At 45.0% G+C, this 24,490-nt stretch overlaps 4 protein-coding genes and 1 long non-coding RNA gene across 5 annotated transcripts; 4 read left to right on the top strand and 1 right to left on the bottom strand.

Annotated features, from left to right (window-relative positions):
* The first annotated feature begins 5,951 nt into the window (after positions 1-5,951).
* Erk7 (Extracellularly regulated kinase 7) lies at positions 5,952-8,287 on the top strand. The gene is made up of 4 exons (XM_069039073.1): positions 5,952-6,527; positions 6,845-7,048; positions 7,096-7,376; positions 7,431-8,287. Exons 1-4 carry the CDS (start codon positions 6,268-6,270, stop codon positions 8,147-8,149), a joined length of 1,464 nt encoding a protein of 487 aa, XP_068895174.1. The 5' UTR covers positions 5,952-6,267; the 3' UTR covers positions 8,150-8,287.
* Positions 8,288-9,151: 864 nt separating this feature from the next.
* Positions 9,152-16,075, top strand: Polr2A (RNA polymerase II subunit RpII215). Its single transcript, XM_069038640.1, has 8 exons — positions 9,152-9,308; positions 9,692-10,112; positions 10,163-10,324; positions 10,377-10,668; positions 10,937-12,006; positions 12,061-12,359; positions 12,409-14,662; positions 14,717-16,075. The coding sequence occupies exons 1-8, from the start codon at positions 9,231-9,233 to the stop codon at positions 15,838-15,840; spliced, it is 5,700 nt and encodes a 1,899-aa protein (XP_068894741.1). The 5' UTR covers positions 9,152-9,230; the 3' UTR covers positions 15,841-16,075.
* Positions 16,076-16,124: 49 nt separating this feature from the next.
* On the top strand, positions 16,125-17,590 carry LOC138123828 (uncharacterized). Its single transcript, XR_011156915.1, has 2 exons — positions 16,125-16,311; positions 16,364-17,590. It is a non-coding gene; the product is annotated as an uncharacterized lncRNA (long non-coding RNA).
* Positions 17,591-17,724: 134 nt separating this feature from the next.
* Positions 17,725-21,522, top strand: Nsun2 (tRNA (cytosine(34)-C(5))-methyltransferase Nsun2). Its single transcript, XM_069038649.1, has 11 exons — positions 17,725-17,921; positions 17,983-18,057; positions 18,108-18,307; positions 18,357-18,534; positions 18,578-18,930; positions 18,984-19,171; positions 19,228-19,372; positions 19,424-20,040; positions 20,088-20,255; positions 20,561-20,655; positions 21,258-21,522. Exons 1-10 carry the CDS (start codon positions 17,865-17,867, stop codon positions 20,641-20,643), a joined length of 2,064 nt encoding a protein of 687 aa, XP_068894750.1. The 5' UTR covers positions 17,725-17,864; the 3' UTR covers positions 20,644-20,655; positions 21,258-21,522.
* Positions 20,655-24,385, bottom strand: LOC138123823 (centrosomal protein of 104 kDa). The gene is made up of 10 exons (XM_069038648.1): positions 24,194-24,385; positions 23,984-24,148; positions 23,708-23,931; positions 23,239-23,658; positions 22,887-23,188; positions 22,351-22,836; positions 22,173-22,304; positions 21,901-22,114; positions 21,549-21,844; positions 20,655-21,460 (listed from the first exon to the last, which is right to left on the bottom strand). Exons 1-10 carry the CDS (start codon positions 24,231-24,233, stop codon positions 21,058-21,060), a joined length of 2,682 nt encoding a protein of 893 aa, XP_068894749.1. The 5' UTR covers positions 24,234-24,385; the 3' UTR covers positions 20,655-21,057.
* Between the last annotated feature and the right edge of the window lie 105 nt (positions 24,386-24,490).

The raw sequence follows: 24,490 nt of genomic DNA, 5'->3' as shown, positions 1-24,490 counted from the left end.
TATTTAGATTTAAATTATTAAGTTGCGACCCTGCAACTATTGCGCTCTCGCGGGTTTTCGCGCTTTTTTACGGAGTCTGCACGGTGAACGCCCCGACGTAGGCTTTTCCAAAGGGAACGGATAAATATTGCAGCAAAAATAAAAAACAAAAACAGGTTTCTTGCTCCCCATTTAAGGTGCTAAGTGCTAATTTGGCGAAAACCTTTTTTACAGCGTAAATTAATTGGAGCATGTTGACAGCTAACCTAAAATTTAGAGCCAAAAGAATCTTTCTTTGCAATGTTTTACATTACAAATAGAATAACCTAAGGATTCCTATTGTCGAAGCAAATATTTAAGGGCACCCTTTGCTGAAAACAATGTTCAATTATGTGCCGATTGAACATAAATAAACAGATGTCATTCGTGTCAAACGGCGGGAAATTCAAACTTTACACTGTTCTACACGGTTTACTTGTTCCAACGCCTGCTCAGCCCAGGATTTCATTTGAACGCGGGATAGTTATTTGTATAGTGAAATTTTTTTAATAAACAATTGTCAGTGTCAAAATGAAGTAAAAAACCATACTGTACCACCCAAAAATTTGGACATATGGACCAGCTGTATAACAATTTGACACCAAATCATGGTTAAGGTTATGTTCACTTTACTTCCCGTACCTTTCTTCCGTGAATTCATTTTCAAAACAAATTTAATGAGAAATCAGGAGAAACCTTTTCGAATTTGAAATAAACTCTCGCTCGTTAGGGCACAGGCTCAGTTACATAAAAAAATGTTGACACTCAATGTGACCAATCGTATTATCATGAAAATCACAGTTTGGCTCATACCAACAAGACAACGTTTTGACAATTGTTTATTAAAAAAATTCAACTATATATCAAGGCCACGAACGTACCGAGAGAAAAATTGTCGCCGAGGGCGCTTGAAGCCGAGGCAGCAATCTCGAGGATGTTAAATTAATTCTGCTGTTTCTAATTTCATACCCGAAAAATCTAAACGCCAATCTTACATGGAAACTCTGATTTGTATCAAATATGAAAATGACGTTTATTTTAACGGCCGTCGTTAAAATCAACGGCCGCGAAATTGGATTTCGCGGGCTGTTTTTGGGACGCAAAGTGCTCGTTTCGCGTACGGTTGCACAAAAAATGTTTCAATAACATTATTATTATCAAAATTACATATTTTTCTTCACAGAAAAAGGAATTTGCACTCATATCTTACAAAATTCAAAGTCAATATTCATAATTTCAATTAAGTTTTCCAAACCTCCAAACCTTGTCCCTTAACGAGTTTTTAGACGACAAAGATTGCCAAGAAAATCTTTCCTTGTTGTTATTTTAAGTCAAAGAATTTGGTTCATACAACTTTCAAATGGTTCTTCATATTAGCACTTCCATAAACGAGTGATTTAATTCTTAGAGCATCAGGCTATTCCGGTTTTTTATCCCAATTCAAAGAAACCTTCCTTTGTATTGTTAAGTAAAATTTTTATTCCGATTTGCGACGTCAGCACAAAATAATTTTACTAACCTCCTAGAAATAAGCTTACTTTGTTTTTTAAATATGCCAAAGGAAGATAATGACAGGTTTGAGATTGTGATCGATCTAAAATCTGAAATTTGAAATTAAAAGTGCCAAAAAAATAATTGGAAGCCTTTTTCAATTTAATTTAAGGAGCGACTTTCAGATGATAAACCACTTAAGCTGCTAAAGCTGTGTTAATCTTGACCCAACAGAAAACTCTCAATCATTTATCGTCTCTTCTTCCCTCCCCTTTGTAATAAAATTTTTAATTTTCCGGTTTCGATTCGTGCCACATCGGATTTTACGTTTTAGCCCTTTTCGTAGTTGAGTCCTGGACGTTGTAATAAAAGTTTGCTACGCAAAAATTATGTGGAGCTTATCATGTTAGGCAATAAAACGAGCGAATTGGCTTCGAACCGTGAAACGCTTCATGTAATAAAGAGAGATAACCCCGAGTCATCCCGTCCTACCCCTATTTGTGTAATGGGGTTAACATATCTCTATTATCATATAACGCAGCGTCTGTTGCCCTTGTGACAACGGGACGAATAATAAGGGTGTAAATATTACATTGTAACACTGACTAGAATTTTATAGTCGAATTATTCATAGTTAATCTGGAGATAAATCGGGGCGAACGTGTCCGACAGGCGAGCGAAACGTTGAAATATAATGGCCAATCAACGGCCAAAAGATAAATATTTTACAGCGAATTTCGGAATAAACACAAAAGGTCCAGGCTTTTATTGCTCACCGGTAGCATCCGAAATTATGAGGCTGTAAAACGAGAGCGCCATAAAAATATAAAATCATTTATACTTTCTTCGGGTCTGACCCGCTTGTTAGTGGAGCTAATAGTTCGACGAATTCCATCCCTTCGATGCAGTTTTCCCGTTTTCGCTCGATCAAAATCGACGGGGGCATCAGGTGTCCGATTTAGGGGGGCGAGCCCCCCCGATCGCTTTATCAAGCTCTCCATCAGATCGCCATAATTCTGGGCGACATCTCGCAAAGCAACAATACAGATGAGTAGAGCTACTGTAACAAATTAAGGGACGATATTTGGCTATTTTGACTTTTATTGACCAATTTCCTGCGAGTGTGACGAAATGGGTTCGTCTCACGGACCGCTGTTTGTCCAGGATCGTTTTACTTTGCCGACATTATTGCGCACAGTTAAGCTGTAAAACTGTCGACACTGTTTGGAAATATTGGCCTTGTAGGGAAGATGAACGGGGCTTTTGTCGCGCACTGGACTCTTGGGTCCCCCGTCTTAAGGGCGACCGCCCCACTACACCCCTAATTATTTTGATATTACCTGCCACAATGGAATTCTAGGTACGGGATCATTCATTTTTTTTTCAGGAGCTACCGAATGACCGTGTGACAGACTTATGACGGCTCTGAATGACAGAAACAAAATTACTAGAGCTGCTTTAGGAATTTTTGTTTGCCAAAAAGGCATGAGGAGCGTTCAAAATTTTGTTGAAGTCAAGTACACCAACAACATCTAGTTGCGCGGTTGGTATGCTTTGACGTTTCGTTGAAATCATTTTACCACCATTTTGATGTTAATTAATTGCGTCACAATCAAAAACAGGAAAACTCTGATTAGATAGTGTTGCAAAGAACAATTTTTTGCAAAGGGAATGCTTGGTCGATGAATAAGTGACATTTGACATTTATGATTTGACAGCTGATGAAGTTACGTCGTACGTTAACGGAAACAAAAGAACACCATTTCACTGGACCACAAATTTTTTGAACACACGTTGCATTAACGACGAGACTAATTTGCAAAAAGAAGCCATTAGTTAATAGAAAAAAAAACACAAAATACAATTTTTGTATTTAGTTTCCACGTCAAAAATGTCACTGTAAATTATTTTATCAAGCAATTTTTAATTTGAATTTAGAAAAAAATCTGCTTGTGTTTGCTAGTTTAGTATTATAAATTAAATTCTTTCAGTTGAAGATAAAACGTTTTGAAAAAAGAATTGAAATTTTTTAATTTTAAATACATACAGTCGCGAGCAATGAATTTTGGTCGTCAAGGTCATTCTTTGACGCAGATCGAAAATGCTCCATTGTAAAACAGTCGTAAATATCATAACCCATCATCATGTTGTATGACATTAATTGTCATTTTTTTCTCAATTTTTTGACACTTTGTTGACGTGGGCATAATCAGACAGGGAAATTTTTTAAAGTTGTGACAATCTAACCAAATTTTGAAATGACCTTGACGACCAAAATTTATTGCTCGCGACAGTAAATATTCTCAGTTGTTTTTTATTTTTATTTCGATTTTAAGCTCTAGAATTTCATAAATTTTCAATGCAATAAATAAAATGGTTTTTAGGCCTTAAAATTTTTTCAGAATACAAAATTTCGCGTTCTGTACTTCATAATCTGAAAAGAAGTGCATTTACAGAAAAATTAAATTCCAAATAAAAGCCCTTCGTATTTTTTTTTTAAGTACAAAGTATTTACAACGTTATCAACAACACAAATACCCACATTAGCTTTGGAAATGTATTGTGAGTTGCATTTTCAATTATTATTAAAACTCTTTAAAAAAAGAAATAAATTGTAATGATAATAAATTAACAATTAAAAAATTTCGGAGGTCACTTTCATTTCTTTTGTTTATCACACTTGTCTGGGGCTGTTGTGGAACAATTGTTTTCTTAGGACCTTCAACAGAAGAACTTCAGTTAAAAATTAGGTAACAATCTTTCTTGCATTTCCTATTCACGAATTTATTTTTAGATTTTTTGCTCTACCTGTCCAGAGAAAAAGAGAAATAAAGAATTTTATCACCTTTCCCTCAAATGACAATAAGGATGCTGAGGTAAATGGTTTATGACTTATACGATAAGGACCTCCTAGCCTTTTTTGAAGTACATGGACCCAAAAGGCAAAATATATGAATGACACCTATTTACTTTCGATTAGCTTCTGCGCTATTCCCTTTACACAGTAGAATGTATTGTTATTCATTTTTCTACTAAATATTTAGATATTTATTTAACAGTAAATTATAGTCAATAAAATCAGACAACTCTCTGATATGTGGAAAAAATGGTTGCACGCTAATAAACCTGTTTTTTTTTTTTCAAATTAAGAGTGCTTTCCAAGAATAAGAAACATGTCATAAAGACAAGATCTACAAGTTTTAAGAGATCAGGTCATAGCAAATTCATTAAATTCAAGAACAATTGTTGTTGCACATTTATGCACATTTTCCCAAAATCTCTTCGTTTTTTAACCATTTCATTTAACCAAGCGAATGACGTTTATGTCAAAATTTACGAAACTGCACAGCTAACTATGTTTTATGTTTTTTAAATCAAAAAACAAATATCCACGTTGATTGCTAATGTATTGTGGGTTGCATTTTCAATTTCGCCGGGCGCATTATCACCCTATATATTTATTTGTAAATATCCATATTTAAATCAGTTATAATACAAGGTGCACAAAAGAAAGCATGACTGTATATATTGCTTATAAGTATAAAATACGTCACTATATTTTTTTCAGACAACAAATACATAGTAACAGAAAGTACTATATTTGATGGCCTTTAAATTATTAAAAGACTTTCAATTAGCTAAACTAAAAAAGTACCAATTAATAAATGACTTTTTGATTGTCTCTGCCAACTCACACATAACTCAGATTTTTTTCACCCTCTAAAAACCCATCGAGTGACGTTAGGTAGTGAAATTACACTCGTACCCGCTCTAATTGACGCGGGGAAACCACTTAGAACCATTCCATTTGATCTTTTTTTATCGCCCACAAAAATAGAACTGCAATTAATTATCACTAAATGCGTTCTAGACAAATAGGATCATGATATGTTAATGTTCCAATAATAACCATTCAAGTCGCGTTTACAATCCCAACAAAAAAAAAGCACACACACCGACCCGACCTTTTCCCGGAATATCATTTTCAGCGTTTCACCTCCTTCGCCCCGAATAAAGATAAACTTTCTTAATTCACCCCTCACGAACGTATCCATAGCAACCCCCGATGTCAGTAACGCATTACTGGCCGCACTCAAGATTGATATAAAACAAACTCCTCCACAACCCTTGCCCGGACTGCAAAATTTTAACGCTTCCATAAAAACTCGCGCCCCGTCTCGAATTTTTTTATTATCCTCGTCGTGTCGCCTCTTCTGGTTTTCGCGTTTTTTATTTGCGCCGAAATGGTCCGCGAAAAAATGAAACAAAGTAAAAGCCGTGCTCTAATATTTATTTATAGTCTGGGTGGCAGCGCCCGGAGCGAGGGCGCCCTCTGGCGGGCGGTAGCCGGAGCGCGCGGAGTGCCGAGAGGTGGCGCTGCGCGATTCAAATTCGAAAACGATCGAGTGATGAGTCCAGGTGCGATTGATTGTTGCCCTGGCGACGATCGCGAGTAAAATGTGACGAATAAACAAACCCATTTTATATTTTATTTAGTATTTAATTGACAAAACATTCTGTGATTTGATGTGTCCCGTTCGGTCCAGACCGTTCGATCCGTTTCGACTTCCGGTTGACGTGTCTTTTCGAAAAATCTTCAAAAATCGAACCGGATCAAGGCTATCCACGACGTAAATAATTTATGTGTCACCGGAATATTCAGACGTCACCGTGACACTTTTAACATCGATTTGGAAGAATGTTTCGCTCGACTCCTTCTCAACTGTAACTGGTGAATTTTCCTGGACGGAGAGGAAAATGCCGCATCCGAAGGAGAAGATTTTCGAAATTGACGAGCACATCTCGAAGCGCTTCGACATTCAGAAGAGACTGGGCAAGGGGGCGTACGGCATCGTGTGGAAAGCCATCGACAGGAAGACTAAAGATGTTGTGGCTGTGAAAAAAATATTCGACGCTTTTCGCAATCAGACGGACGCCCAGAGGACATTCAGAGAAATTATGTTTCTGCAATCGCTCAAGAACCACCCTAACATCGTCAAACTGCACAGCATCCACAGGTAGGTACAGAAAAAGAAATCACCGCCGCCCCTCGCACAGGAGCGCTCTTATTTTATCGATAGATGTGGGTTAAGGGGACGGCGAGGTTCGCCGAGCCTAACAAAGGGGAAAGGGTCCAGTCTCATTAATTGATTGATCAATAATTCGTTCCATCGACAACGGTAATTGCCTTAATGCTTATTGTCGTTGCACATGCGATCAAACACGCGTACAATGAGAAGTGGACATCACGTGATGGCAAGTGCATGCACTCGCCGTACAAATCCCGGCTCCGCCCATCCCCTTCTCAAAAACTTGTTCTTATGAATTGTTGTAGAGCCGCCAACAACAGCGACATCTACCTCGGCTTCGAGTACATGGAGACCGACCTGCACAACGTCATCAAAAAGGGCATCTTGAAGGACATCCACAAGAAGTACATAATGTACCAGCTCTTCAAAGCTGTCAAGTACATTCACTCGGGCAACGTGATCCACAGAGATCTCAAACCCAGCAACATCCTCTTGGACATCATGTGCAGGTACTGCTGTCACTGTTGTGGTACTGTCGTTTCAAGTGTGTCCCCAGGTGCAAGATCGCCGATTTTGGACTGGCGCGCTCTTTGAGTCAAGGCTCGGAGGGCAATTTGAGCGAAACTGACCCCACGCTGACAGATTACGTGGCGACGAGGTGGTACCGAGCTCCTGAGATTCTGATCGCCAACAGGAGGTACACCAAGGGGATCGACATGTGGAGTCTGGGGTGTATTCTAGCCGAGATCACAGCGGGAAAACCGATTTTTCCGGGGTCTTCGACTGTGAACCAAGTCGAGAAGATTATGGCGACGATCCCGACGCCGTCTCAGGAAGGTAGTACTGTCAGGTGGAGTTGACAAAATCATTTGTAATCGAATTTGGGTGTAGATATTAATTTGGTGTGCGTCTCGGGAGTGGGTACTTCCATGATAAAGAACGCTTCGTCGGTGGAGAAAGTACCGCTTCACGCGGTTCTGGGAAAGAACGGGTGCAAGTCGGCGATTTCTCTCATCAACAAGTTGCTGGTTTTCAACCCGAACAAAAGACTGACTGCTGAGGAGGCTCTGGAGCACGAGTACGTCTCAGCTTTCCACGACCCCGACCAAGAGATAGAGTTGTCGCATGACATCGTGATCCCGTTCAAGGACGACGTCCGCCTCTCCGTGGAGGACTACAGGAACAAGCTGTACGAAATCATGTCGACCCACCACAACCGACACAAGAGTTCCTGCAAGACCAAAGCCTTCACTCCCGAACTGCCGTCCAGAATCAGCAAGCACTACGGGAAACCTCCTCCGTCGATGAAGGAACCGAAGTCGTGCGCCACTCGCTCAGAACCGAGGATCAATTATAACGCCAGAGCGAACGATCACGTGGTGACGGTGATCAAATCCGATTCCAAAGTCATCACCAAGCAGAACCTTCACTTTCCCAAGAATCTTAACAAGACGCAGGTCAACGACAGGCAGCACGTCAGGGAGAACGGGATGAAGAAGAGGTTTGCCAACGTGAAGAATGGATACCCCGCCTACAACAACTACCACCAGTCGCACGGGATTATAAGTCAGAGCACTCTGATGGGACTGAAGACGTCTGGTTTGCGGTAGCAGTTTGACATACGAGAGGCCACTTTGAATTTTAACACTTTTACACAGTATTATCTACCGATCACTTTTTGATCTTATAAAATATTGCATAAGTGTTATGCACTTGTACTTTTCGTAAATAAAGAAAATTTTACTATACTGTTGCGTTTTGTGGGGGGGGTGACTGCGAAAGTTGCGCATGTGACGCCCATGACGCCGAGAGAGTTATATCGGTGTTCGTTTAAATTTATCCTAGAAGTAGGTCTTGAAGAGTTGATTGTGAACGCACCACGTATTACAGATTTACAGATCACAGATCAGCTGTTTAAATATAACCTCACTTTTTGCGTTGTCTGCGTTTTTCTCTGCAGACTGACGAGTGCTCATGTTTATTGGTCTTTAATCAATATTAATGAGCTTCTTTTTATAACGTGAAATATAGTGTATTACGTAACGAGGTTGGTAAGCGCGATATAACAGCATCGAGGAAACGTTTTAAAAACGAGACTTACCTGAATGAAGTACCAAGAAGTACTTTATTTTACAGTTTGAGGAATCTTATTTCACACTTTAATAGATTTATACTTCTAACTCACTTCTAAAAAAGCCATTTTCACACTACGAAAAAAACTAATCAAATGTGTCAAGTTCTTTGACATTTCCCGGTTTTTTAAAATCTAATTTATGCAATGACTACTTAGAAACTTAATGCTATCCAATTCAAATTTGGAACTTTGCTGAATATATTTTTTTTATAACAATTTTATCATTTTTACTCGGCGTTTGTTTTCCTAACGAAACATATTTTTTACTGTACAAATCTGGTTTCTTACAACTCACTTATATAATTGTGCTGAACATCTGTGTTATTTTACTGGGAATTTGTCATTTTTACTCAGTGTATATTATTTTTACTGGGTTAAACCACTTAGCGTTAAACAAATAGAGCCCTATTTTTGTGTGGTACGCCACTGCGTACATTTGTGCGCATGTGCACGACTCCCACCACCTAGAGTGGGGATGGATTTTCCACGCGACGCCATAGCGCGCTACAACACATTTACAAGGAGAGGATCGCAGTAGGCTTGTGTTTGCCACCAAAATGGCCGCAAGTGACAGTAAAGCTCCGCTTAGAACAGTGAAAAGAGTGCAGTTCGGCATATTAAGTCCAGATGAAATAGTAAGTAAACGAAACTGCAACTGTTGCGTCACGTTTTTATCATAAATTTGGACCCGAAAAACACGAATTAATACCAAAAAACTGCCGACATAAAAATGCTGTTCAGGAACCGTTTCCTCTGCGATCAAGTACGCTGTCCAACATTTTGCGATCTGTCGAAATCGACACTCGACAGCGAAAATTAGCACGAAAATCCTTCACAGTTGCTCAATTGAGACACCAACGACAGATCTGATCAACAAAAACACAGTTTCTGACGATTACTATTGTTTTATGAGATATGGCAGCTACCACCCAAACATCTGACGTAGTCAGTGATGCCAACCGCCAAAATCAAAAGTCACTCGCCTTGGCACCAATTTTGAATGCAATGTTTTTTGCAGCGTCGTATGTCCGTCACCGAGGGTGGCATCCGCTTCCCCGAGACCATGGAAGCGGGCCGCCCCAAAATGGGGGGCCTTATGGACCCCAGACAGGGCGTCATCGATCGCCACTCCAGATGCCAGACTTGTGCTGGCAACATGACCGAGTGTCCTGGACACTTTGGACACATAGACCTAGCCAAACCCGTCTTTCACGTCGGCTTCGTCACAAAAACGATCAAAATCCTGAGGTGCGTCTGCTTCTACTGCAGCAAACTCCTCGTCAGTCCCAACAACCCCAAAATAAAAGAGGTTGTCATGAAGTCAAAAGGACAACCCAGGAAGCGCCTGGCGTTCGTTTATGATCTCTGCAAGGGCAAAAATATTTGCGAGGGCGGCGACGAGATGGACGTCGGTAAAGAGGGCGAAGACCCAAATCAAGGTAAGTCACAAATATCAGTTCTGTTATTTTTGATAACTTGCCGCGTTTAGCTAAAAAGCAAGGTCACGGTGGTTGTGGTCGCTACCAGCCCAACATCAGGCGGATAGGACTCGATCTCACCGCGGAATGGAAGCATTTAAATGAAGATTCGCAAGAGAAGAAAATCGCCTTGTCTGCTGAAAGAGTCTGGGAGATCCTCAAACATATCACAGGTGAACAAAACCAAAAAAAAATTGTATTGTTGCTTATGTAACGTTTTGGCAGACGAGGAGTGTTTCATATTGGGTATGGACCCGAAATTTGCTCGTCCTGACTGGATGATTGTGACAGTACTGCCGGTACCGCCGCTACCTGTACGTCCGGCCGTTGTGATGTACGGTTCCGCAAGGAATCAAGACGATTTGACCCACAAATTGGCCGACATAATTAAGTCCAATAACGAATTGCAGAAGAACGAAGCCGCGGGAGCTGCGGCTCACGTTATTGGAGAAAATATAAAGATGCTGCAGTTCCATGTGGCGACGTTGGTCGACAACGACATGCCCGGAATGCCAAGGTGAGATGGGAAGAAATCACAATTATTTTTTTTTAAATTGATGTGTAACAGTTGGCCCGAAATGCAAAAACGCAGCATAAATTGAGATAATTGTGTAAGGTGGTGGTATTATTTTTGTGGAGAAATGACGTAATGATTGTTGCGCAATATGTGTATAGATTCCAAGTAATAAAAACATTCCGCGTTGTTTATTTTTGCAACCGTGCCACATTAAGAGAAGCAACTTTTTTTGTTTGATTTGAAATTTGAAGCGTTTCGTTTGTTGCAGAGCGATGCAAAAGTCGGGTAAACCCCTGAAAGCGCTAAAGTCCCGTCTGAAGGGCAAAGAGGGTCGCATCCGTGGCAACTTGATGGGCAAGCGTGTCGATTTCTCCGCCCGTACCGTAATCACCCCCGACCCGAACCTCCGCATCGACCAAGTCGGAATCCCTCGAAGCATCGCGCAAAACTTGACATTTCCCGAAATAGTCACACCTTTCAATTTCGACAAAATGTTAGAACTGGTCCAGAGAGGCAACTCCCAATATCCCGGAGCCAAATACATTATCCGGGACAACGGAGAAAGGATCGATCTGAGGTTCCACCCGAAATCGTCCGACCTCCACTTACAGTGCGGCTACAAAGTGGAAAGGCACATCAGAGACGGCGATTTGGTCATTTTCAACCGCCAGCCGACCCTCCACAAGATGAGTATGATGGGACACAGGGTCAAAGTCCTCCCCTGGTCCACGTTCAGGATGAACCTGTCGTGCACGTCGCCGTACAACGCCGATTTCGACGGGGACGAGATGAACTTGCACGTGCCCCAAAGCATGGAGACGAGGGCGGAGGTGGAGAACTTGCACATCACCCCCAGACAGATTATCACCCCCCAGGCGAACAAACCCGTCATGGGTATCGTACAGGACACGTTGACCGCCATCAGGAAGATGACCAAGAGGGACGTGTTCATAGAGAAGGAGCAGATGATGAACTTGTTGATGTTTTTGCCCATATGGGACGGGAAGATGCCCAGACCCGCCATCTTGAAACCCAAACCCTTGTGGACCGGCAAGCAAATCTTCTCGTTGATCATTCCCGGAAACGTCAACATGATCCGGACGCATTCGACCCATCCCGACGACGAGGACGACGGACCCTACAAATGGATCTCGCCTGGAGACACCAAGGTCATGGTGGAACACGGAGAACTGATCATGGGAATTCTGTGCAAAAGAACTTTGGGTACTTCGGCTGGGTCTCTGCTTCACATTTGTATGTTGGAGCTGGGGCACGAAGTGTGCGGCCGATTTTACGGCAACATCCAAACTGTAGTCAACAACTGGCTACTCCTGGAAGGTAGACTCTCGGTGAAAATAATCCTTCCGTTTGATAAAAAAAATTGCGTTGCAGGTCACAGTATTGGTATCGGCGATACGATCGCCGATCCCCAGACGTACTTGGAAATTCAAAAAGCTATCAAAAAGGCTAAGGAGGACGTAATAGAAGTGATCCAGAAGGCCCACAATATGGAACTGGAACCCACTCCTGGCAACACTCTGAGGCAGACTTTCGAAAATCAAGTGAACAGAATTTTGAACGACGCTCGTGACAAAACCGGAGGCTCGGCTAAGAAGTCTCTGACTGAGTACAACAACTTGAAGGCCATGGTCGTGTCGGGTTCCAAAGGTTCCAACATCAACATATCACAGGTGCTGCTCGAGCTTTCACTTTGCATTTTGTGACGTGCTTGCGTTCCAGGTTATTGCTTGCGTGGGTCAACAAAACGTCGAAGGTAAACGTATCCCGTTCGGCTTCCGCAAGCGCACCCTCCCACACTTCATCAAGGACGATTACGGTCCAGAATCGCGCGGTTTCGTCGAAAACTCGTACTTAGCCGGTCTGACACCGTCCGAGTTCTATTTTCACGCCATGGGTGGTCGTGAAGGTCTCATCGATACCGCTGTCAAGACAGCAGAAACTGGCTACATCCAACGTCGTCTCATCAAAGCTATGGAGTCTGTAATGGTGCATTACGACGGCACCGTGCGTAACTCGGTGGGTCAGCTCATCCAGTTGCGCTACGGAGAAGACGGCCTCTGCGGAGAGATGGTCGAGTTTCAAACCCTGCCGACCGTGAAGCTCAGCAACAAAGCTTTCGAGAGGAAATTCCGTTTCGACCCCAGCAACGAGAGATACTTGAGAAGAGTGTTCAACGAAGAGGTCATCAAAGATCTGATGGGTTCCGGTGAGGTCATCTCCGAGTTGGAAACCGAGTGGGAGCAGTTGCAGAAGGACAGAGAAGCGTTGAGACAGATTTTCCCGAGTGGAGAGTCAAAAGTTGTGCTGCCGTGTAACTTGCAACGCATGATCTGGAACGTGCAGAAGATTTTCCACATCAACAAGAGGGCACCGACCGATTTGTCCCCGCTGAGGGTGATCCAGGGGGTCCGCGAGCTCCTCAATAAATGCGTGATCGTGGCCGGAGAGGACAGACTGTCGAAACAAGCGAACGAAAACGCCACTCTACTGTTCCAGTGTCTTGTCAGGTCGACTCTCTGCACCAAGTGCGTGTCGGAGGAGTTCCGATTGAGCACGGAGGCGTTCGAGTGGTTGATTGGTGAGATCGAGACCAGATTCCAACAAGCTCAAGCCAACCCCGGCGAGATGGTGGGCGCTTTGGCCGCTCAGTCGCTCGGCGAACCCGCCACCCAGATGACACTCAACACTTTCCATTTCGCCGGCGTGTCGTCGAAGAACGTGACCTTGGGTGTGCCCCGTCTGAAGGAAATCATCAACATATCCAAGAAGCCCAAAGCTCCGTCTCTAACGGTTTTCCTGACGGGCGCCGCCGCCAGAGACGCGGAGAAAGCCAAAAACGTGCTGTGCAGACTCGAGCACACCACGTTGCGGAAAGTGACGGCCAACACTGCCATCTACTACGATCCGGATCCACAAAATACCGTCATCCCGGAGGATCAGGAGTTCGTCAATGTGTATTACGAGATGCCGGATTTCGATCCGACGAGAATTTCACCGTGGCTGTTGCGCATCGAATTGGACAGGAAGAGGATGACCGACAAGAAATTGACCATGGAACAGATAGCCGAGAAGATCAACGCCGGCTTCGGTGACGACTTGAATTGCATCTTCAACGACGACAACGCGGAAAAGTTGGTCTTGCGAATTCGCATAATGAACAGCGACGACGGCAAATTCGGAGATGGCGCCGACGAAGACGTGGACAAGATGGACGACGACATGTTCTTGAGGTGCATCGAAGCGAACATGTTGAGCGACATGACCTTGCAAGGTATCGAGGCCATCTCGAAAGTGTACATGCACCTGCCCCAGAACGACTCCAAGAAGAGGATCGTGATCACGGAGACCGGAGAGTTCAAGGCGATCGCCGAGTGGCTGCTGGAAACCGACGGCACCAGCATGATGAAGGTCCTCTCCGAAAGAGACGTCGATCCCGTCAGGACCTTCTCCAACGACATCTGCGAGATTTTCTCGGTGCTGGGAATCGAAGCCGTTCGTAAATCCGTCGAGAAAGAAATGAACGCCGTGCTGCAGTTCTACGGTCTGTACGTGAACTACCGGCATCTCGCTTTGTTGTGCGACGTCATGACCGCCAAAGGTCACTTGATGGCCATCACGCGTCACGGCATCAACAGACAAGACACCGGCGCTCTGATGAGATGCTCCTTCGAGGAAACGGTGGACGTGCTGATGGACGCCGCCTCCCACGCAGAAGTCGATCCCATGAGGGGCGTCTCCGAGAACATCATCATGGGCCAGTTGCCGCGGATGGGTACCGGTTGTTTTGATTTGCTGTTGGACGCGGAGAAGTGTAAAATGGGTATTCCGATACCGCAAGCCCACGGAGCCGACATCATGTCTTCGGGGATGTTCTTCGGATCGGCCGCGACGCCGAGCATGAGTCCCGGAGGGGCGATGACTCCTTGGAATCAAGGCACCACACCGTACGTCGGCAGCGCTTGGTCCCCGCACAGTACGTAAGCAACGCTCGACTCGACGATTTTTACTAACGATGTTCTTTTGGCAGATTTGATGGGAAGCGGTATGACGCCTGGAGGACCGGCGTTCTCGCCGTCGGCGGCGTCAGACGCGTCCGGAATGTCTCCGGGTTACGGTGCTTGGTCGCCGACTCCACAGTCTCCGGCGATGTCGCCGTTCATGGCCTCGCCTCACGGTCAGTCGCCGTCGTACAGTCCCTCGAGCCCATCCTTCCAGCCCACTTCTCCATCTATGACGCCGGTTTCGCCCGGGTACTCTCCAAGCTCTCCGGGATATTCTCCAACGAGTCCCAATTACAGTCCCACATCTCCAAGTTACTCGCCCACGAGCCCGAGTTACAGTCCGACGTCTCCTTCGTACTCGCCCACATCGCCGAGCTATTCGCCCACGAGTCCCAGCTACAGTCCCACATCACCGAGTTATTCTCCAACCAGTCCGAGTTACAGTCCCACGTCACCGAGTTACTCGCCGACCAGTCCGAGTTACAGTCCCACCTCGCCGAGTTACTCTCCGACGAGTCCGAGTTACAGCCCCACCTCGCCGAGTTATTCTCCGACGAGTCCCAGTTACAGTCCCACGTCGCCGAGTTACTCTCCGACGAGTCCCAGCTACAGTCCCACCTCGCCGAGTTACTCTCCGACGAGTCCCAGTTACAGTCCTTCGTCGCCGAGGTACACACCGGCGTCGCCAAGTTACTCGCCCACGAGCCCGAGTTACAGTCCGTCGTCGCCACAGTATTCTCCGGCGTCGCCGAGTTATTCGCCTTCTTCACCCAAATACTCTCCGACTTCTCCAAGCTACTCGCCCACTTCGCCGTCGTTCGCCGGAGGAAGTCCACAGTACTCACCGACTTCCCCGAGTTATTCACCGACGTCGCCGAATTACTCGCCGTCGAGTCCACAGCACACTCCGGCTGCGAGTTCGCGGTACTCACCGTCGTCTCCGAATTACTCGCCGAGTTCGCCGAGCTATTCACCGACGAGTCCTCAATATTCACCGCACAGTACAAAGTATTCGCCGACGTCACCCACCTACACGCCGACGTCCCCGAGCTACTCGCCGGCGTCACCAGCGTACTCGCCTCAACCACCGAGGTACTCACCGTCGAGTCCGAGTTATTCACCCACCAGTCCCAGTCAGGATCAAGACTAGGGACATTAATCTTTCTACTTTTTTAACGTTTAGATTGTTAGTTTTTAGTTTTCTGGGCTATTTATATTTTGGAATAAGTTTTTATAGTGACAGCACTACACTAAGTAAAAGACTGTATTTTATAGAATTTTTGTTTCTTGTGTTTTTCTTTATTAGTTTTGAGGAAAGTCTCATGTATATAGAATATATTTTATTATGTATAGATGTTAAAAGTTCAAATAAAAAGTTGAGTACAGTTGGGTGTTTGATTTTTATCCGGTGTCGATCCAGGTGTTGGCGCACCCGGTCCTGCGCCTCAACCACCAGTTGTCATCTTGGACATCGAAGCGTACAGGTTATGTAACCTCCTGTTATTAGAATTTTTTCCATAAATACGTCAGTATTGAACGATTTCTGAAATACATATCAAACATTTTACGCTTCCTGATGGGTTGTAGAAGAAAAAACCATTCCTACACGTATCAAAAACGGGTACGTGACAATCGTATCCCTTAACCTTTACATCATGTCTTTTTATGTCCAGATCATAGAAGAAAATCACAATTCAAAAAATCCGACCTACTACTCGACACCTCCGAATTACGCAACTTCTTTGGCGACGAACGCTGGCGCGTCTCTCGTTTGTAATGCACCTTCTCCGTACTACTCCCCAGAGTCTCCAACTTCTTTGTCGCCCTTGAAAGACGCCACACCCACTCCGGTCCAGTCTCATCTTTGACCCTGGTACAATTCCGCAAAGACGCAAAAGTATCGTTCTCCGAGTTATTATTCGCCGCTGTCTCCAACCTCCCCCGACAGTTACCGTTCCCCGTATTACCTAGCCTCGTCTCCTTCTCAGTATTATTTCACCTCTCCCCAACGCGACTGGTCCCCCACGTACTACCCGTTCTCCCCTAAACAGTATTCTTCCTCCACTTGTTCACCTTTGTCTTCGACTTACTGCTCAGCTGCATCGAATTACTCTTCGTTCTCTTCGACGTCGTGTCCGACATCCCCCTCGCATTCGGTTCGCAGTTCTACTCTGTCGTCCCCCATTTCTTGCCCACCTTCCCCATACTACTCCCGCTCATCTTCCACCTACACTTTCTCCTCGCCCACTCCCTACGCGACCCCTCCGCACTCGCCCGCTCCCCCGAACTATCTCCCCTTGTCCCCGATTTACAGCCCTGCATTGCCGGACAACTCATCGCGTCCCAAATTTCGCTTCAGTTACTCCAACAACGACGAACGTACCTCCTCTTCCAAGTATTGTCCCTCTTCGGTCTACTGTTTTTCCTCTCCTCCTGAATCTCCAGACTACTCGTTCTCCCCGGAATACTACTCACCCGTTTTCAGCCCGACTTGCAAGTATCCGGACATTTCCTTGACCAATCGGAGACCACGAGCGAGGTACAACGGTACATCTTCTCCCATTTATTGCCCGCTGTCCCCACAACTTACCCCATCCCCCAGCTCTTGCCCGTCCTCGTCCATCATTGAAAGTCTGGAGCTGCGAGACACCGATGTATCTTTGAATCCGCCGGTAGCTTCGAAGAGGTATTCAACTCGGTGGATTTCTGACCCTCGAACGTACACGAGATCTTTCTCAAGACACCCAAGTTCCGCTCAGAATTTATAATTTCAGCGTGAAATTGTTAATGTACTCAATTTGTTGTTATACTCATCGTTAAAGAACACTGTTCATTGTACAAACATGTCATGTATATTTTATATGATATTTTAATGCACAATAAATGCACTGTTGATTAATTTTCCGATTTTCAAAATTATTTTTGAATCGCCATTTTGCGCTCAATACAGTGAAAATCGTCAGGCCTGCCAAACTCCAGCGTCCGATGTCACTAAACACGTCTGCAGTAATGTGTGGCAACAATTAAGCGTTTGTGTTGGCACTTCTGACAACACGTGTTTTTCAGTCAGAAACAGTGAAACTCTTATTTGGAGGTTATCTGTGTACGGTGTTTTATTTACTAAATTAGTTACATAAAATTCATAACTAGGTTAAATAAAAAAGCTGTAATACGATGGGGCGCAGAAAAGCGGGTTTTAGAAAAAATCATCAGTTCTCCCAACAAAAACAGGTGACTTCAATTCTAACCTCAAAATATGTATTTTCTTAATTTTGAAAATAAACTTGACTAGGGGGGTCAAAGCGACACGCGGAAGCCTTACATGGACATAGTCAAAGAAAATGAAAAATTTGTCAAGTACTACGAGGTCGGTATACAAAAATATATTTATCGATAATCACTTATTGATTTTATTAGACTCAGAACGTGTGCAAAAGCGAGGAATTTGATGAGTTTATTACAAGCTTGAAAACAGATCTGCCTGCCACGTTTCGCATAACAGGCTCGAAAGGGGAGGCTTGTAAAATGTTGGAAACAGTTCAAGGTCAATTCATTAAAGACTGCTTAAACCAGGAGGGTGTTGACGGTAAACCGCCAAACATATTCCCTTTACCTTGGTAAGTATGATAGATGCAGATTTGTCGATAAAATAATGAAAACAATTAGGTATCCAAATAAGCTAGCCTGGCAGTTGGAACTGACGCGAAAAGACATCCGCCGTTGCGAGGCTTACTACAAATTGCACAACTTTTTAATTTCCGAAACCGAGCACGGGACAATCTCGCGACAAGAAACCGTCAGTATGATTCCGCCTTTATTGCTTGACGTCCAACCACACCACAAAGTGAGTCGCGCATTCAGCCACCGCAAATCACAACTCAGATTAGGTTCTAGACATGTGCGCGGCCCCCGGATCCAAAACGGCGCAGCTTCTGGAGATATTGCACGCGAACGACGATCCCATCCCTTCGGGATACGTGATCGCGAATGACGTCGACAACAAGAGGTGTTACATGTTGGTGCACCAAGCTAAGAGGCTGAATTCGCCCTGCGTGGCTGTGATCAACCACGACAGCGCCATTTTGCCCAATTTGTCGGCTTCACTACCGGACGGATCAGTCGAACAAGTCCAATTCGACCGGATTTTGTGCGACGTGCCCTGCTCCGGGGACGGCACTTTGAGAAAGAATCCGGACATTTGGATGAAGTGGACGCCGGCAAACGGCTTAAATTTGCACGGGTAGCGATTGTTTTTATTTAGTAAATTGAGCGGATTTAATTTTTTCTATTTAGAATTCAATCGAGAATTGTGAGAAGGGGAGCTGAACTGTTGACTGTGGGGGGGCGTCTAGTCTATTCCACTTGCTCCATAAATCCAGTAGAAAATGAAGCTGTAATTCATAGGTTACTCGCGGAAACAGATGGCGCTCTTCAGCTGGTCGATGTCAGCAGCTCTTTGCCAGGCTTAAAATATGTCCCAGGTGGAGTTTTTTATTCTATTATGTTATTTTATTTTGTACAATGTATTTGGGGGTAGGTATGGAAAGTTGGCTGGTGAGCAGCAGAAATTTGGAGTTTTACACTTCTTACGAAGAAGTGGATGAAAAGTGGAGGACCACGATAAGGCCGCAAATGTTCCCACCCAAACCAGAAGACAAAGCTTCGTACAATTTGCACAGATGGTATGCTCAATCGGTTTTTGTTTTATTTATTTTATTAATGTATCGTCTCAGTATGCGAATTTTGCCCCACCACCAAAACACGGGTGCCTTCTTCGTCGCCGTCTTGGAAAAGCTGAAGCCCCTCAGCGCCAAAGAAAAGTCGTTCAAGGCTAATGAAGTGGGCGAACAGATCGCCAACAAGAAACGCGAAAATGAAGACGATCTGCCGCAAAATCAACGAAAGAAGCGTCGCAACGAAGGTTACAGAGAAGACCCCTTCGTCTTCTTCAAGGAAGAAGAACCGGTCTGGGACGAGATCAAGTCGTTTTATGAAATCTCTGACACTTTCGATTCAAAATGTCTGCTGACGCGGTGTCACATCGGCAAGAAGAAGAACATCTACTTGACGTCAAATGCGGTCCGCGATTTGGTCGTACAGAATCAAAACGTCATCAAGTTCATTAACACAGGCGTTAAAGCGTTCGTTCGTTGTGATAACAAAAATATGAAATGTGCCTTTAGAATTGCAAATGACGGGTTGGAAAGCATTTATCCGTATATCGGGGACAGTAGGAAAATTGACATTCCTAGGGAGGACTTGATTACGTTGTTGATGAACGACAATCCTGAAAAGTCGCCCCCGATTACGTCACTGTCGGAAGTCATACAAAAACAAGTCGAGAATTTAAGTGAGTTGATAAAAATATGTATTGTGGATTTTCATCGATGTTTGCAGGTCCTGGGAGTTGTGTTTTAATTTACAAGGAGGACATTGAGGGTAATGACGTGCCGTTGGTCATCCACATCAGCGGCTGGAGGGGTACCACATCACTCAGGTGTTACATGTCTCAACACAGCACGGTGCATTTGTTGAGACTTCTGGGAGGAGATATATCCAAATATGGTACTTAATTGCTAAAACTATTGCTTTATTCAAAGATTTAAACAAATGTCAAAAATTGTATCTTACATGTAAGGTGTGCCAACTGTAATTTTTGATGTGACACGTAAAAATGTATTCTGTTATTAATTAATTTATTTATAAAAAGTGGAATGTAGTTTAGGGGTGATTCTAAATTATTTCGTAATTTGCAACAACTTTTATTAAAAAAGACAAATATGAAGTTTGCGTGGTGGCGCCCTCTATAATGGTGGTGTTTTGAATGTGTCAAAGAATTTTTGCAAAGTGTCTTAATGTTGTGTTTTTAGATGTGAACAAGTTCAAAAAGCTGGAAGAAGACGAGGAGGAGGCGTCCAAGGAGGAGGATAAACCGTCCGGGGATTCTCAGTAAAAGTCCGTCGATGTGAGTAATTTTCATATGTATTTGGAATAAAATACGTATTATGTACAGAAAAAGCATAAAATCCTCCGAGAAGGTTACAAAATTGCGTATTTACGTCTCACTAGACAGTTTCTTGCACGATATCACAAATAATTTGATTGGTATTTTGAATTTAGAACGTTACCCTTTGACTTTACCCCGCATGAATTGCCCCCCCATAATCCCAATCAACAACGAAACAGGTAGAGAATAATTGAAAATATCACTATGATCCTGCAGCGAACAAGTGCAAATAACATTGCTAACAGTTTTCTGAATGGACGAATGACTCTCAATTGACTAAATCTAAATAATAAGGACGGTCAAAAGAATTCGTGACGTGATCCTAATATCGAAAAACACGGTGCCTCAATAAAAAGATGATTAAACTTGAATGGTGACTTGCTTCTGAGGTTGCATCTTAATCCTAGTGTTCTTCAGACAAGGCTTGTCGCCCATCAGGTGCTTCTTCCAGCAGAGCTCCTCGTCTTCGAGGTTCTCATGGCAGAGGGGGCACCGATTGTGGCCTTCCGTCAATCCGCGACAGCTCGCGACGTGCTGTTTGATTTCTGCGATTTTTACAGCCTCCGAACACTGCGAGCACTGGGTGTAGTTCTCGCGGCGTTCGCACTCCATCAGCAGATGCTCCGTCAGCATGGACACCTCCACCACTTGGCTGCACTCCTTGCAACGCACCAGCATCGGACACGAGCGCCAGTAGTGCGAGTTCATCGAGTTGCTCACGGACAAAATGCTGCTCTCCGGCTGGTTGCAAAATATGCACTGCCTGGACAATTATTCAAGTATTAACACTTTGTATCAAGAATAATAACAACAGAGCAAATGCGACTTGTTTTTTCACGCAACCCACTCACTTTTCGTCCTCCTCCTTCTGGGAGTTGTTGCTAGGCGAGGAAATCCCGCTGGCGGAGCTCGAACTCTCGTTCTTGGCGGTTCCGTTTTTCTGGATGTTGCCGCCGCTCAGACTCTTCGAGATGGTGAAGTTTTTCGGCTGGCTGTTCACCTGGTCGTAAGTGAATATGTTCTGGATGTTGGAGGTGCTGGGGCACTTGTTTATCTCGTTGGGGGTGGGCTCGGGGCTCAGAAACTCGTTCGGAGGCACGGAGCACTGCTGGATGACGCGGGTCTTCTCCAGCATCTCTTTCTTTCTCTGCAACCGCAAGATTCAAGGAGAAGAAATTACAATTGGAAATGTCGCTTTCTCACCTGCAGATCGATTTTGTCGAACTCGTGGAACAGCTGCCGATAAAGCAGATTCCTTCTGGTGATGTCGTCGTCGGGGGGCAACTGTTTCCGCACCAAGCGCGGGTTAACTTTGTACACCAGGACGAGGATGCGCTCTGAAACCTTTCTTACAGCTTCTGCGGGATGGTGCAAACCGCTCGAACCAAACTCAGACAAAGTTCTACATGTTAAACCGCTACAATGCAATACAACGCTAAATACGAAGCTGACTCTATGAGGGACTAGTCTACTACCTCTGCTTATCGGTGGATATCCCGTGATTGATAATGAGCTGCTCGACCATTTCTGCTCTACTTAAGGCTAGTCTAGGATGAGTACTGCTGCTAACTGGCCTACTCAAATGAACGGGAATTAAGTGGAGGTCTCTACAAGAACTCGATTAAGCAGAATCTAATCCCGTGTCGGACTCACCTGACGTTCTTGCAGTCGGCCATTGTCAGAATAGTGTGAACCGCCATGTGGTGTATTCTAGCGCTAGTATCACCTGATTTTGTGAGGAGTTCGGGGAGGAGCTTGTCGACGCTTCGGGACACTTCAGCCGGGGAGACTCGCCCAGGGACGAATTGGACGAAGAACAGTCGTATCACCTCGTTTGCTAAATTGTACACAGAAAAAACCTTGTCCCTGAGGGTGCGATGCAAAAGAAAAATCGCCGCTCTGGCGGTTTTATTCGCAGTGTGCATCTTCGTGTTGTCGTAGCTCAACAACTCCTCTTTCAATTTATTCAGACCATCTTCCTTGTCGCAGTAGTGCTTCGAGTAGTACTTCTCGACCAGATCGTTCCCGAACACCAGGATGGGCAGCGCCGCTTGTTTCTTCTCCCGCTCGGTCAGCTTCGAGGTGGTTTTGTAGTCGGTCTCGAGCTGGCACTCCCTCAAGAACTCGTTCGTCTGAGAGCTGGAACACACCGTGGTGAGACAACGCCACAGCCAAAGCGAAGTCAGTACTGTCTCAAGGCTGGTAGCGGCTTGTCCTCGTACATCTCGTAAGTCGACTTAACTATAGCACCCGCCGACTTGTTGCGCCTGCGGAACGACCCTCGCGTCTGGATGCTGGTGGGGCTGCCGGTGTTGGGCGAGCCCTTCTTGGGGCTCTGGTGTCTTGGCACGTGCAGCGGGGAGACCTGCGTTTGGTTGATCTGAGGCGAGTTGGCTCTCTTGTCGTTGGACACTCTCAACAAAGTGGGAGAGAGGGGGTTCTTGCCACCGGAGTCAACCTCGTCGAGGCACTCGTCGTTTTTGGGGCAGTGCTACAATTCAAATCAAATCTCCTTTGCAATCTACACACATTTGTACTCACTCCGTCGCTTTCGAGGAGTTGCTCGACGCAAAGCTCTTGGTAGACGCCGACCCTGTAGTCGTCCATTTGGTTCTTCTTGTGGCGGGCGCGTTCGTAATCTTCCAGTTCGATAGCGTGGCGCTTTTCCAGCTCGTATTTCCCCAGCTTTTCGCCAGCGCTGCGCAGGCTTTCCATGGCGAGTTTGAGCTTCCGGGCGAATTCAAATCTTTCACTTATCACAGCCAGTCGCTTCTTCGTTTCCATCTCCCGGATGATTTTTGCAACATCTGTATCCACGTACATCTCGAAGGCCAGGTCGTCGTAAGGCGACCAATACTCGGGGTCGTTGACCAGATCGGTGAATTTTTCGGCGTTTTCGGGATTGGAGTGCCTCCTGGCGACGATCTCGGTGCCCAGAACGTTCACCGCGATCAGACTCACCTGAAACGGCACCGTCAGTAAACACTCAAAGACCCGGTAGATTTCCGACTTGGTTATTGTTGTTGTGGGAGTTGGGGTGGTTCTTGCCGAGTTTCAGCTTGACGTAGGTGGCGGTGGTGACCGGGACGTTGGCAGACTTCAGCTCTCTACTTTTAAACCCTGTGCTTTGATTATCCGATAGGGTGATGTACCCTAAGTAATCCCAGTTGATGGTTTCCACCTCTTCGACCGTGTTGGTGTCCTCATTGCTCGAAAACAACTCGAGCTTAGTCGCTGCAACAAACCCTGTACAATTTTTAGTCACCAAAGAAGATTTCTCCATTACGGATCAAATACTGGTGGGCCAGGATCTGGATTTTGTTCAGCGAGCAGCGTTCGTTGAGTTGAATCACCACCTCCTGGGGGTAGTCGCAGTTTTTGCTCGACTGCCACCCCTTCACGGTGGGGCCGTGCGAGTTCAGTTCGGTAGCCCGATGCTTGGGGTCTTCGCCTGGAAAAACAACTGAAAAAACTGCACCCCCTTCGTGCTACTTACTAGTGACGTGGATTATCCCAAAGTCTATTTTCTTCGGCATGCTGGGGCCGAGTTTCCCGTCTCTATCTCGACATTTTCACCATTTTCACCGACCCTGCCACGGATTGTTTAATGATTTAGTGTTTTTCACGTTGTATTGATTATTTCCCGGAGATTCTCACGTGGCTCGGAAAATTCGCTTCCGAATCATTTTCCTTCACTTGTCGTATTGATTTTCCATTTTCGCGCCGCTGCACTACGTTTTTCAAACGGTTAGTTGCGACGCTTCGCCCTACTATACCCACTGTCCTCTAATAA

Source organism: Tenebrio molitor, chromosome 2 (assembly GCF_963966145.1).
Source record: "Tenebrio molitor chromosome 2, icTenMoli1.1, whole genome shotgun sequence".
NCBI classification, from domain to species: Eukaryota; Metazoa; Arthropoda; class Insecta; order Coleoptera; family Tenebrionidae; genus Tenebrio; species Tenebrio molitor.
The sequence above is the reverse complement of the archived record's forward strand: the minus strand, read 5'-3'. Positions and strand labels throughout refer to the sequence as shown.

What these genes read in the sequence shown, in the direction of transcription:
- Erk7 (XM_069039073.1), top strand. Translation starts at nt 6,268, where the DNA reads ATGCCGCATCCGAAGGAGAAGATTTTCGAAATTGACGAGCACATCTCG. An exon ending in AAACTGCACAGCATCCACAG is followed by an intron (nt 6,528 to 6,844) that starts GTAGGTACAGAA and finishes GAATTGTTGTAG; the next exon opens with AGCCGCCAACAACAGCGACA. An exon ending in CCCGACGCCGTCTCAGGAAG is followed by an intron (nt 7,377 to 7,430) that starts GTAGTACTGTCA and finishes ATTTGGGTGTAG; the next exon opens with ATATTAATTTGGTGTGCGTC.
- Polr2A (XM_069038640.1), top strand. Translation starts at nt 9,231, where the DNA reads ATGGCCGCAAGTGACAGTAAAGCTCCGCTTAGAACAGTGAAAAGAGTG. An exon ending in GACATGCCCGGAATGCCAAG is followed by an intron (nt 10,669 to 10,936) that starts GTGAGATGGGAA and finishes CGTTTGTTGCAG; the next exon opens with AGCGATGCAAAAGTCGGGTA. An exon ending in CAGCGCTTGGTCCCCGCACA is followed by an intron (nt 14,663 to 14,716) that starts GTACGTAAGCAA and finishes TTCTTTTGGCAG; the next exon opens with ATTTGATGGGAAGCGGTATG.
- Nsun2 (XM_069038649.1), top strand. Translation starts at nt 17,865, where the DNA reads ATGGGGCGCAGAAAAGCGGGTTTTAGAAAAAATCATCAGTTCTCCCAA. An exon ending in ACGTCCAACCACACCACAAA is followed by an intron (nt 18,535 to 18,577) that starts GTGAGTCGCGCA and finishes AACTCAGATTAG; the next exon opens with GTTCTAGACATGTGCGCGGC. An exon ending in AGGCTTAAAATATGTCCCAG is followed by an intron (nt 19,172 to 19,227) that starts GTGGAGTTTTTT and finishes ATTTGGGGGTAG; the next exon opens with GTATGGAAAGTTGGCTGGTG.
- LOC138123823 (XM_069038648.1), bottom strand. Translation starts at nt 24,233, where the DNA reads ATGCCGAAGAAAATAGACTTTGGGATAATCCACGTCACTA. An exon ending in TGGGATAATCCACGTCACTA is followed by an intron (nt 24,149 to 24,193) that starts GTAAGTAGCACG and finishes TTGTTTTTCCAG; the next exon opens with GCGAAGACCCCAAGCATCGG. An exon ending in CCGCTACCAGCCTTGAGACA is followed by an intron (nt 22,837 to 22,886) that starts GTACTGACTTCG and finishes GGTGTGTTCCAG; the next exon opens with CTCTCAGACGAACGAGTTCT.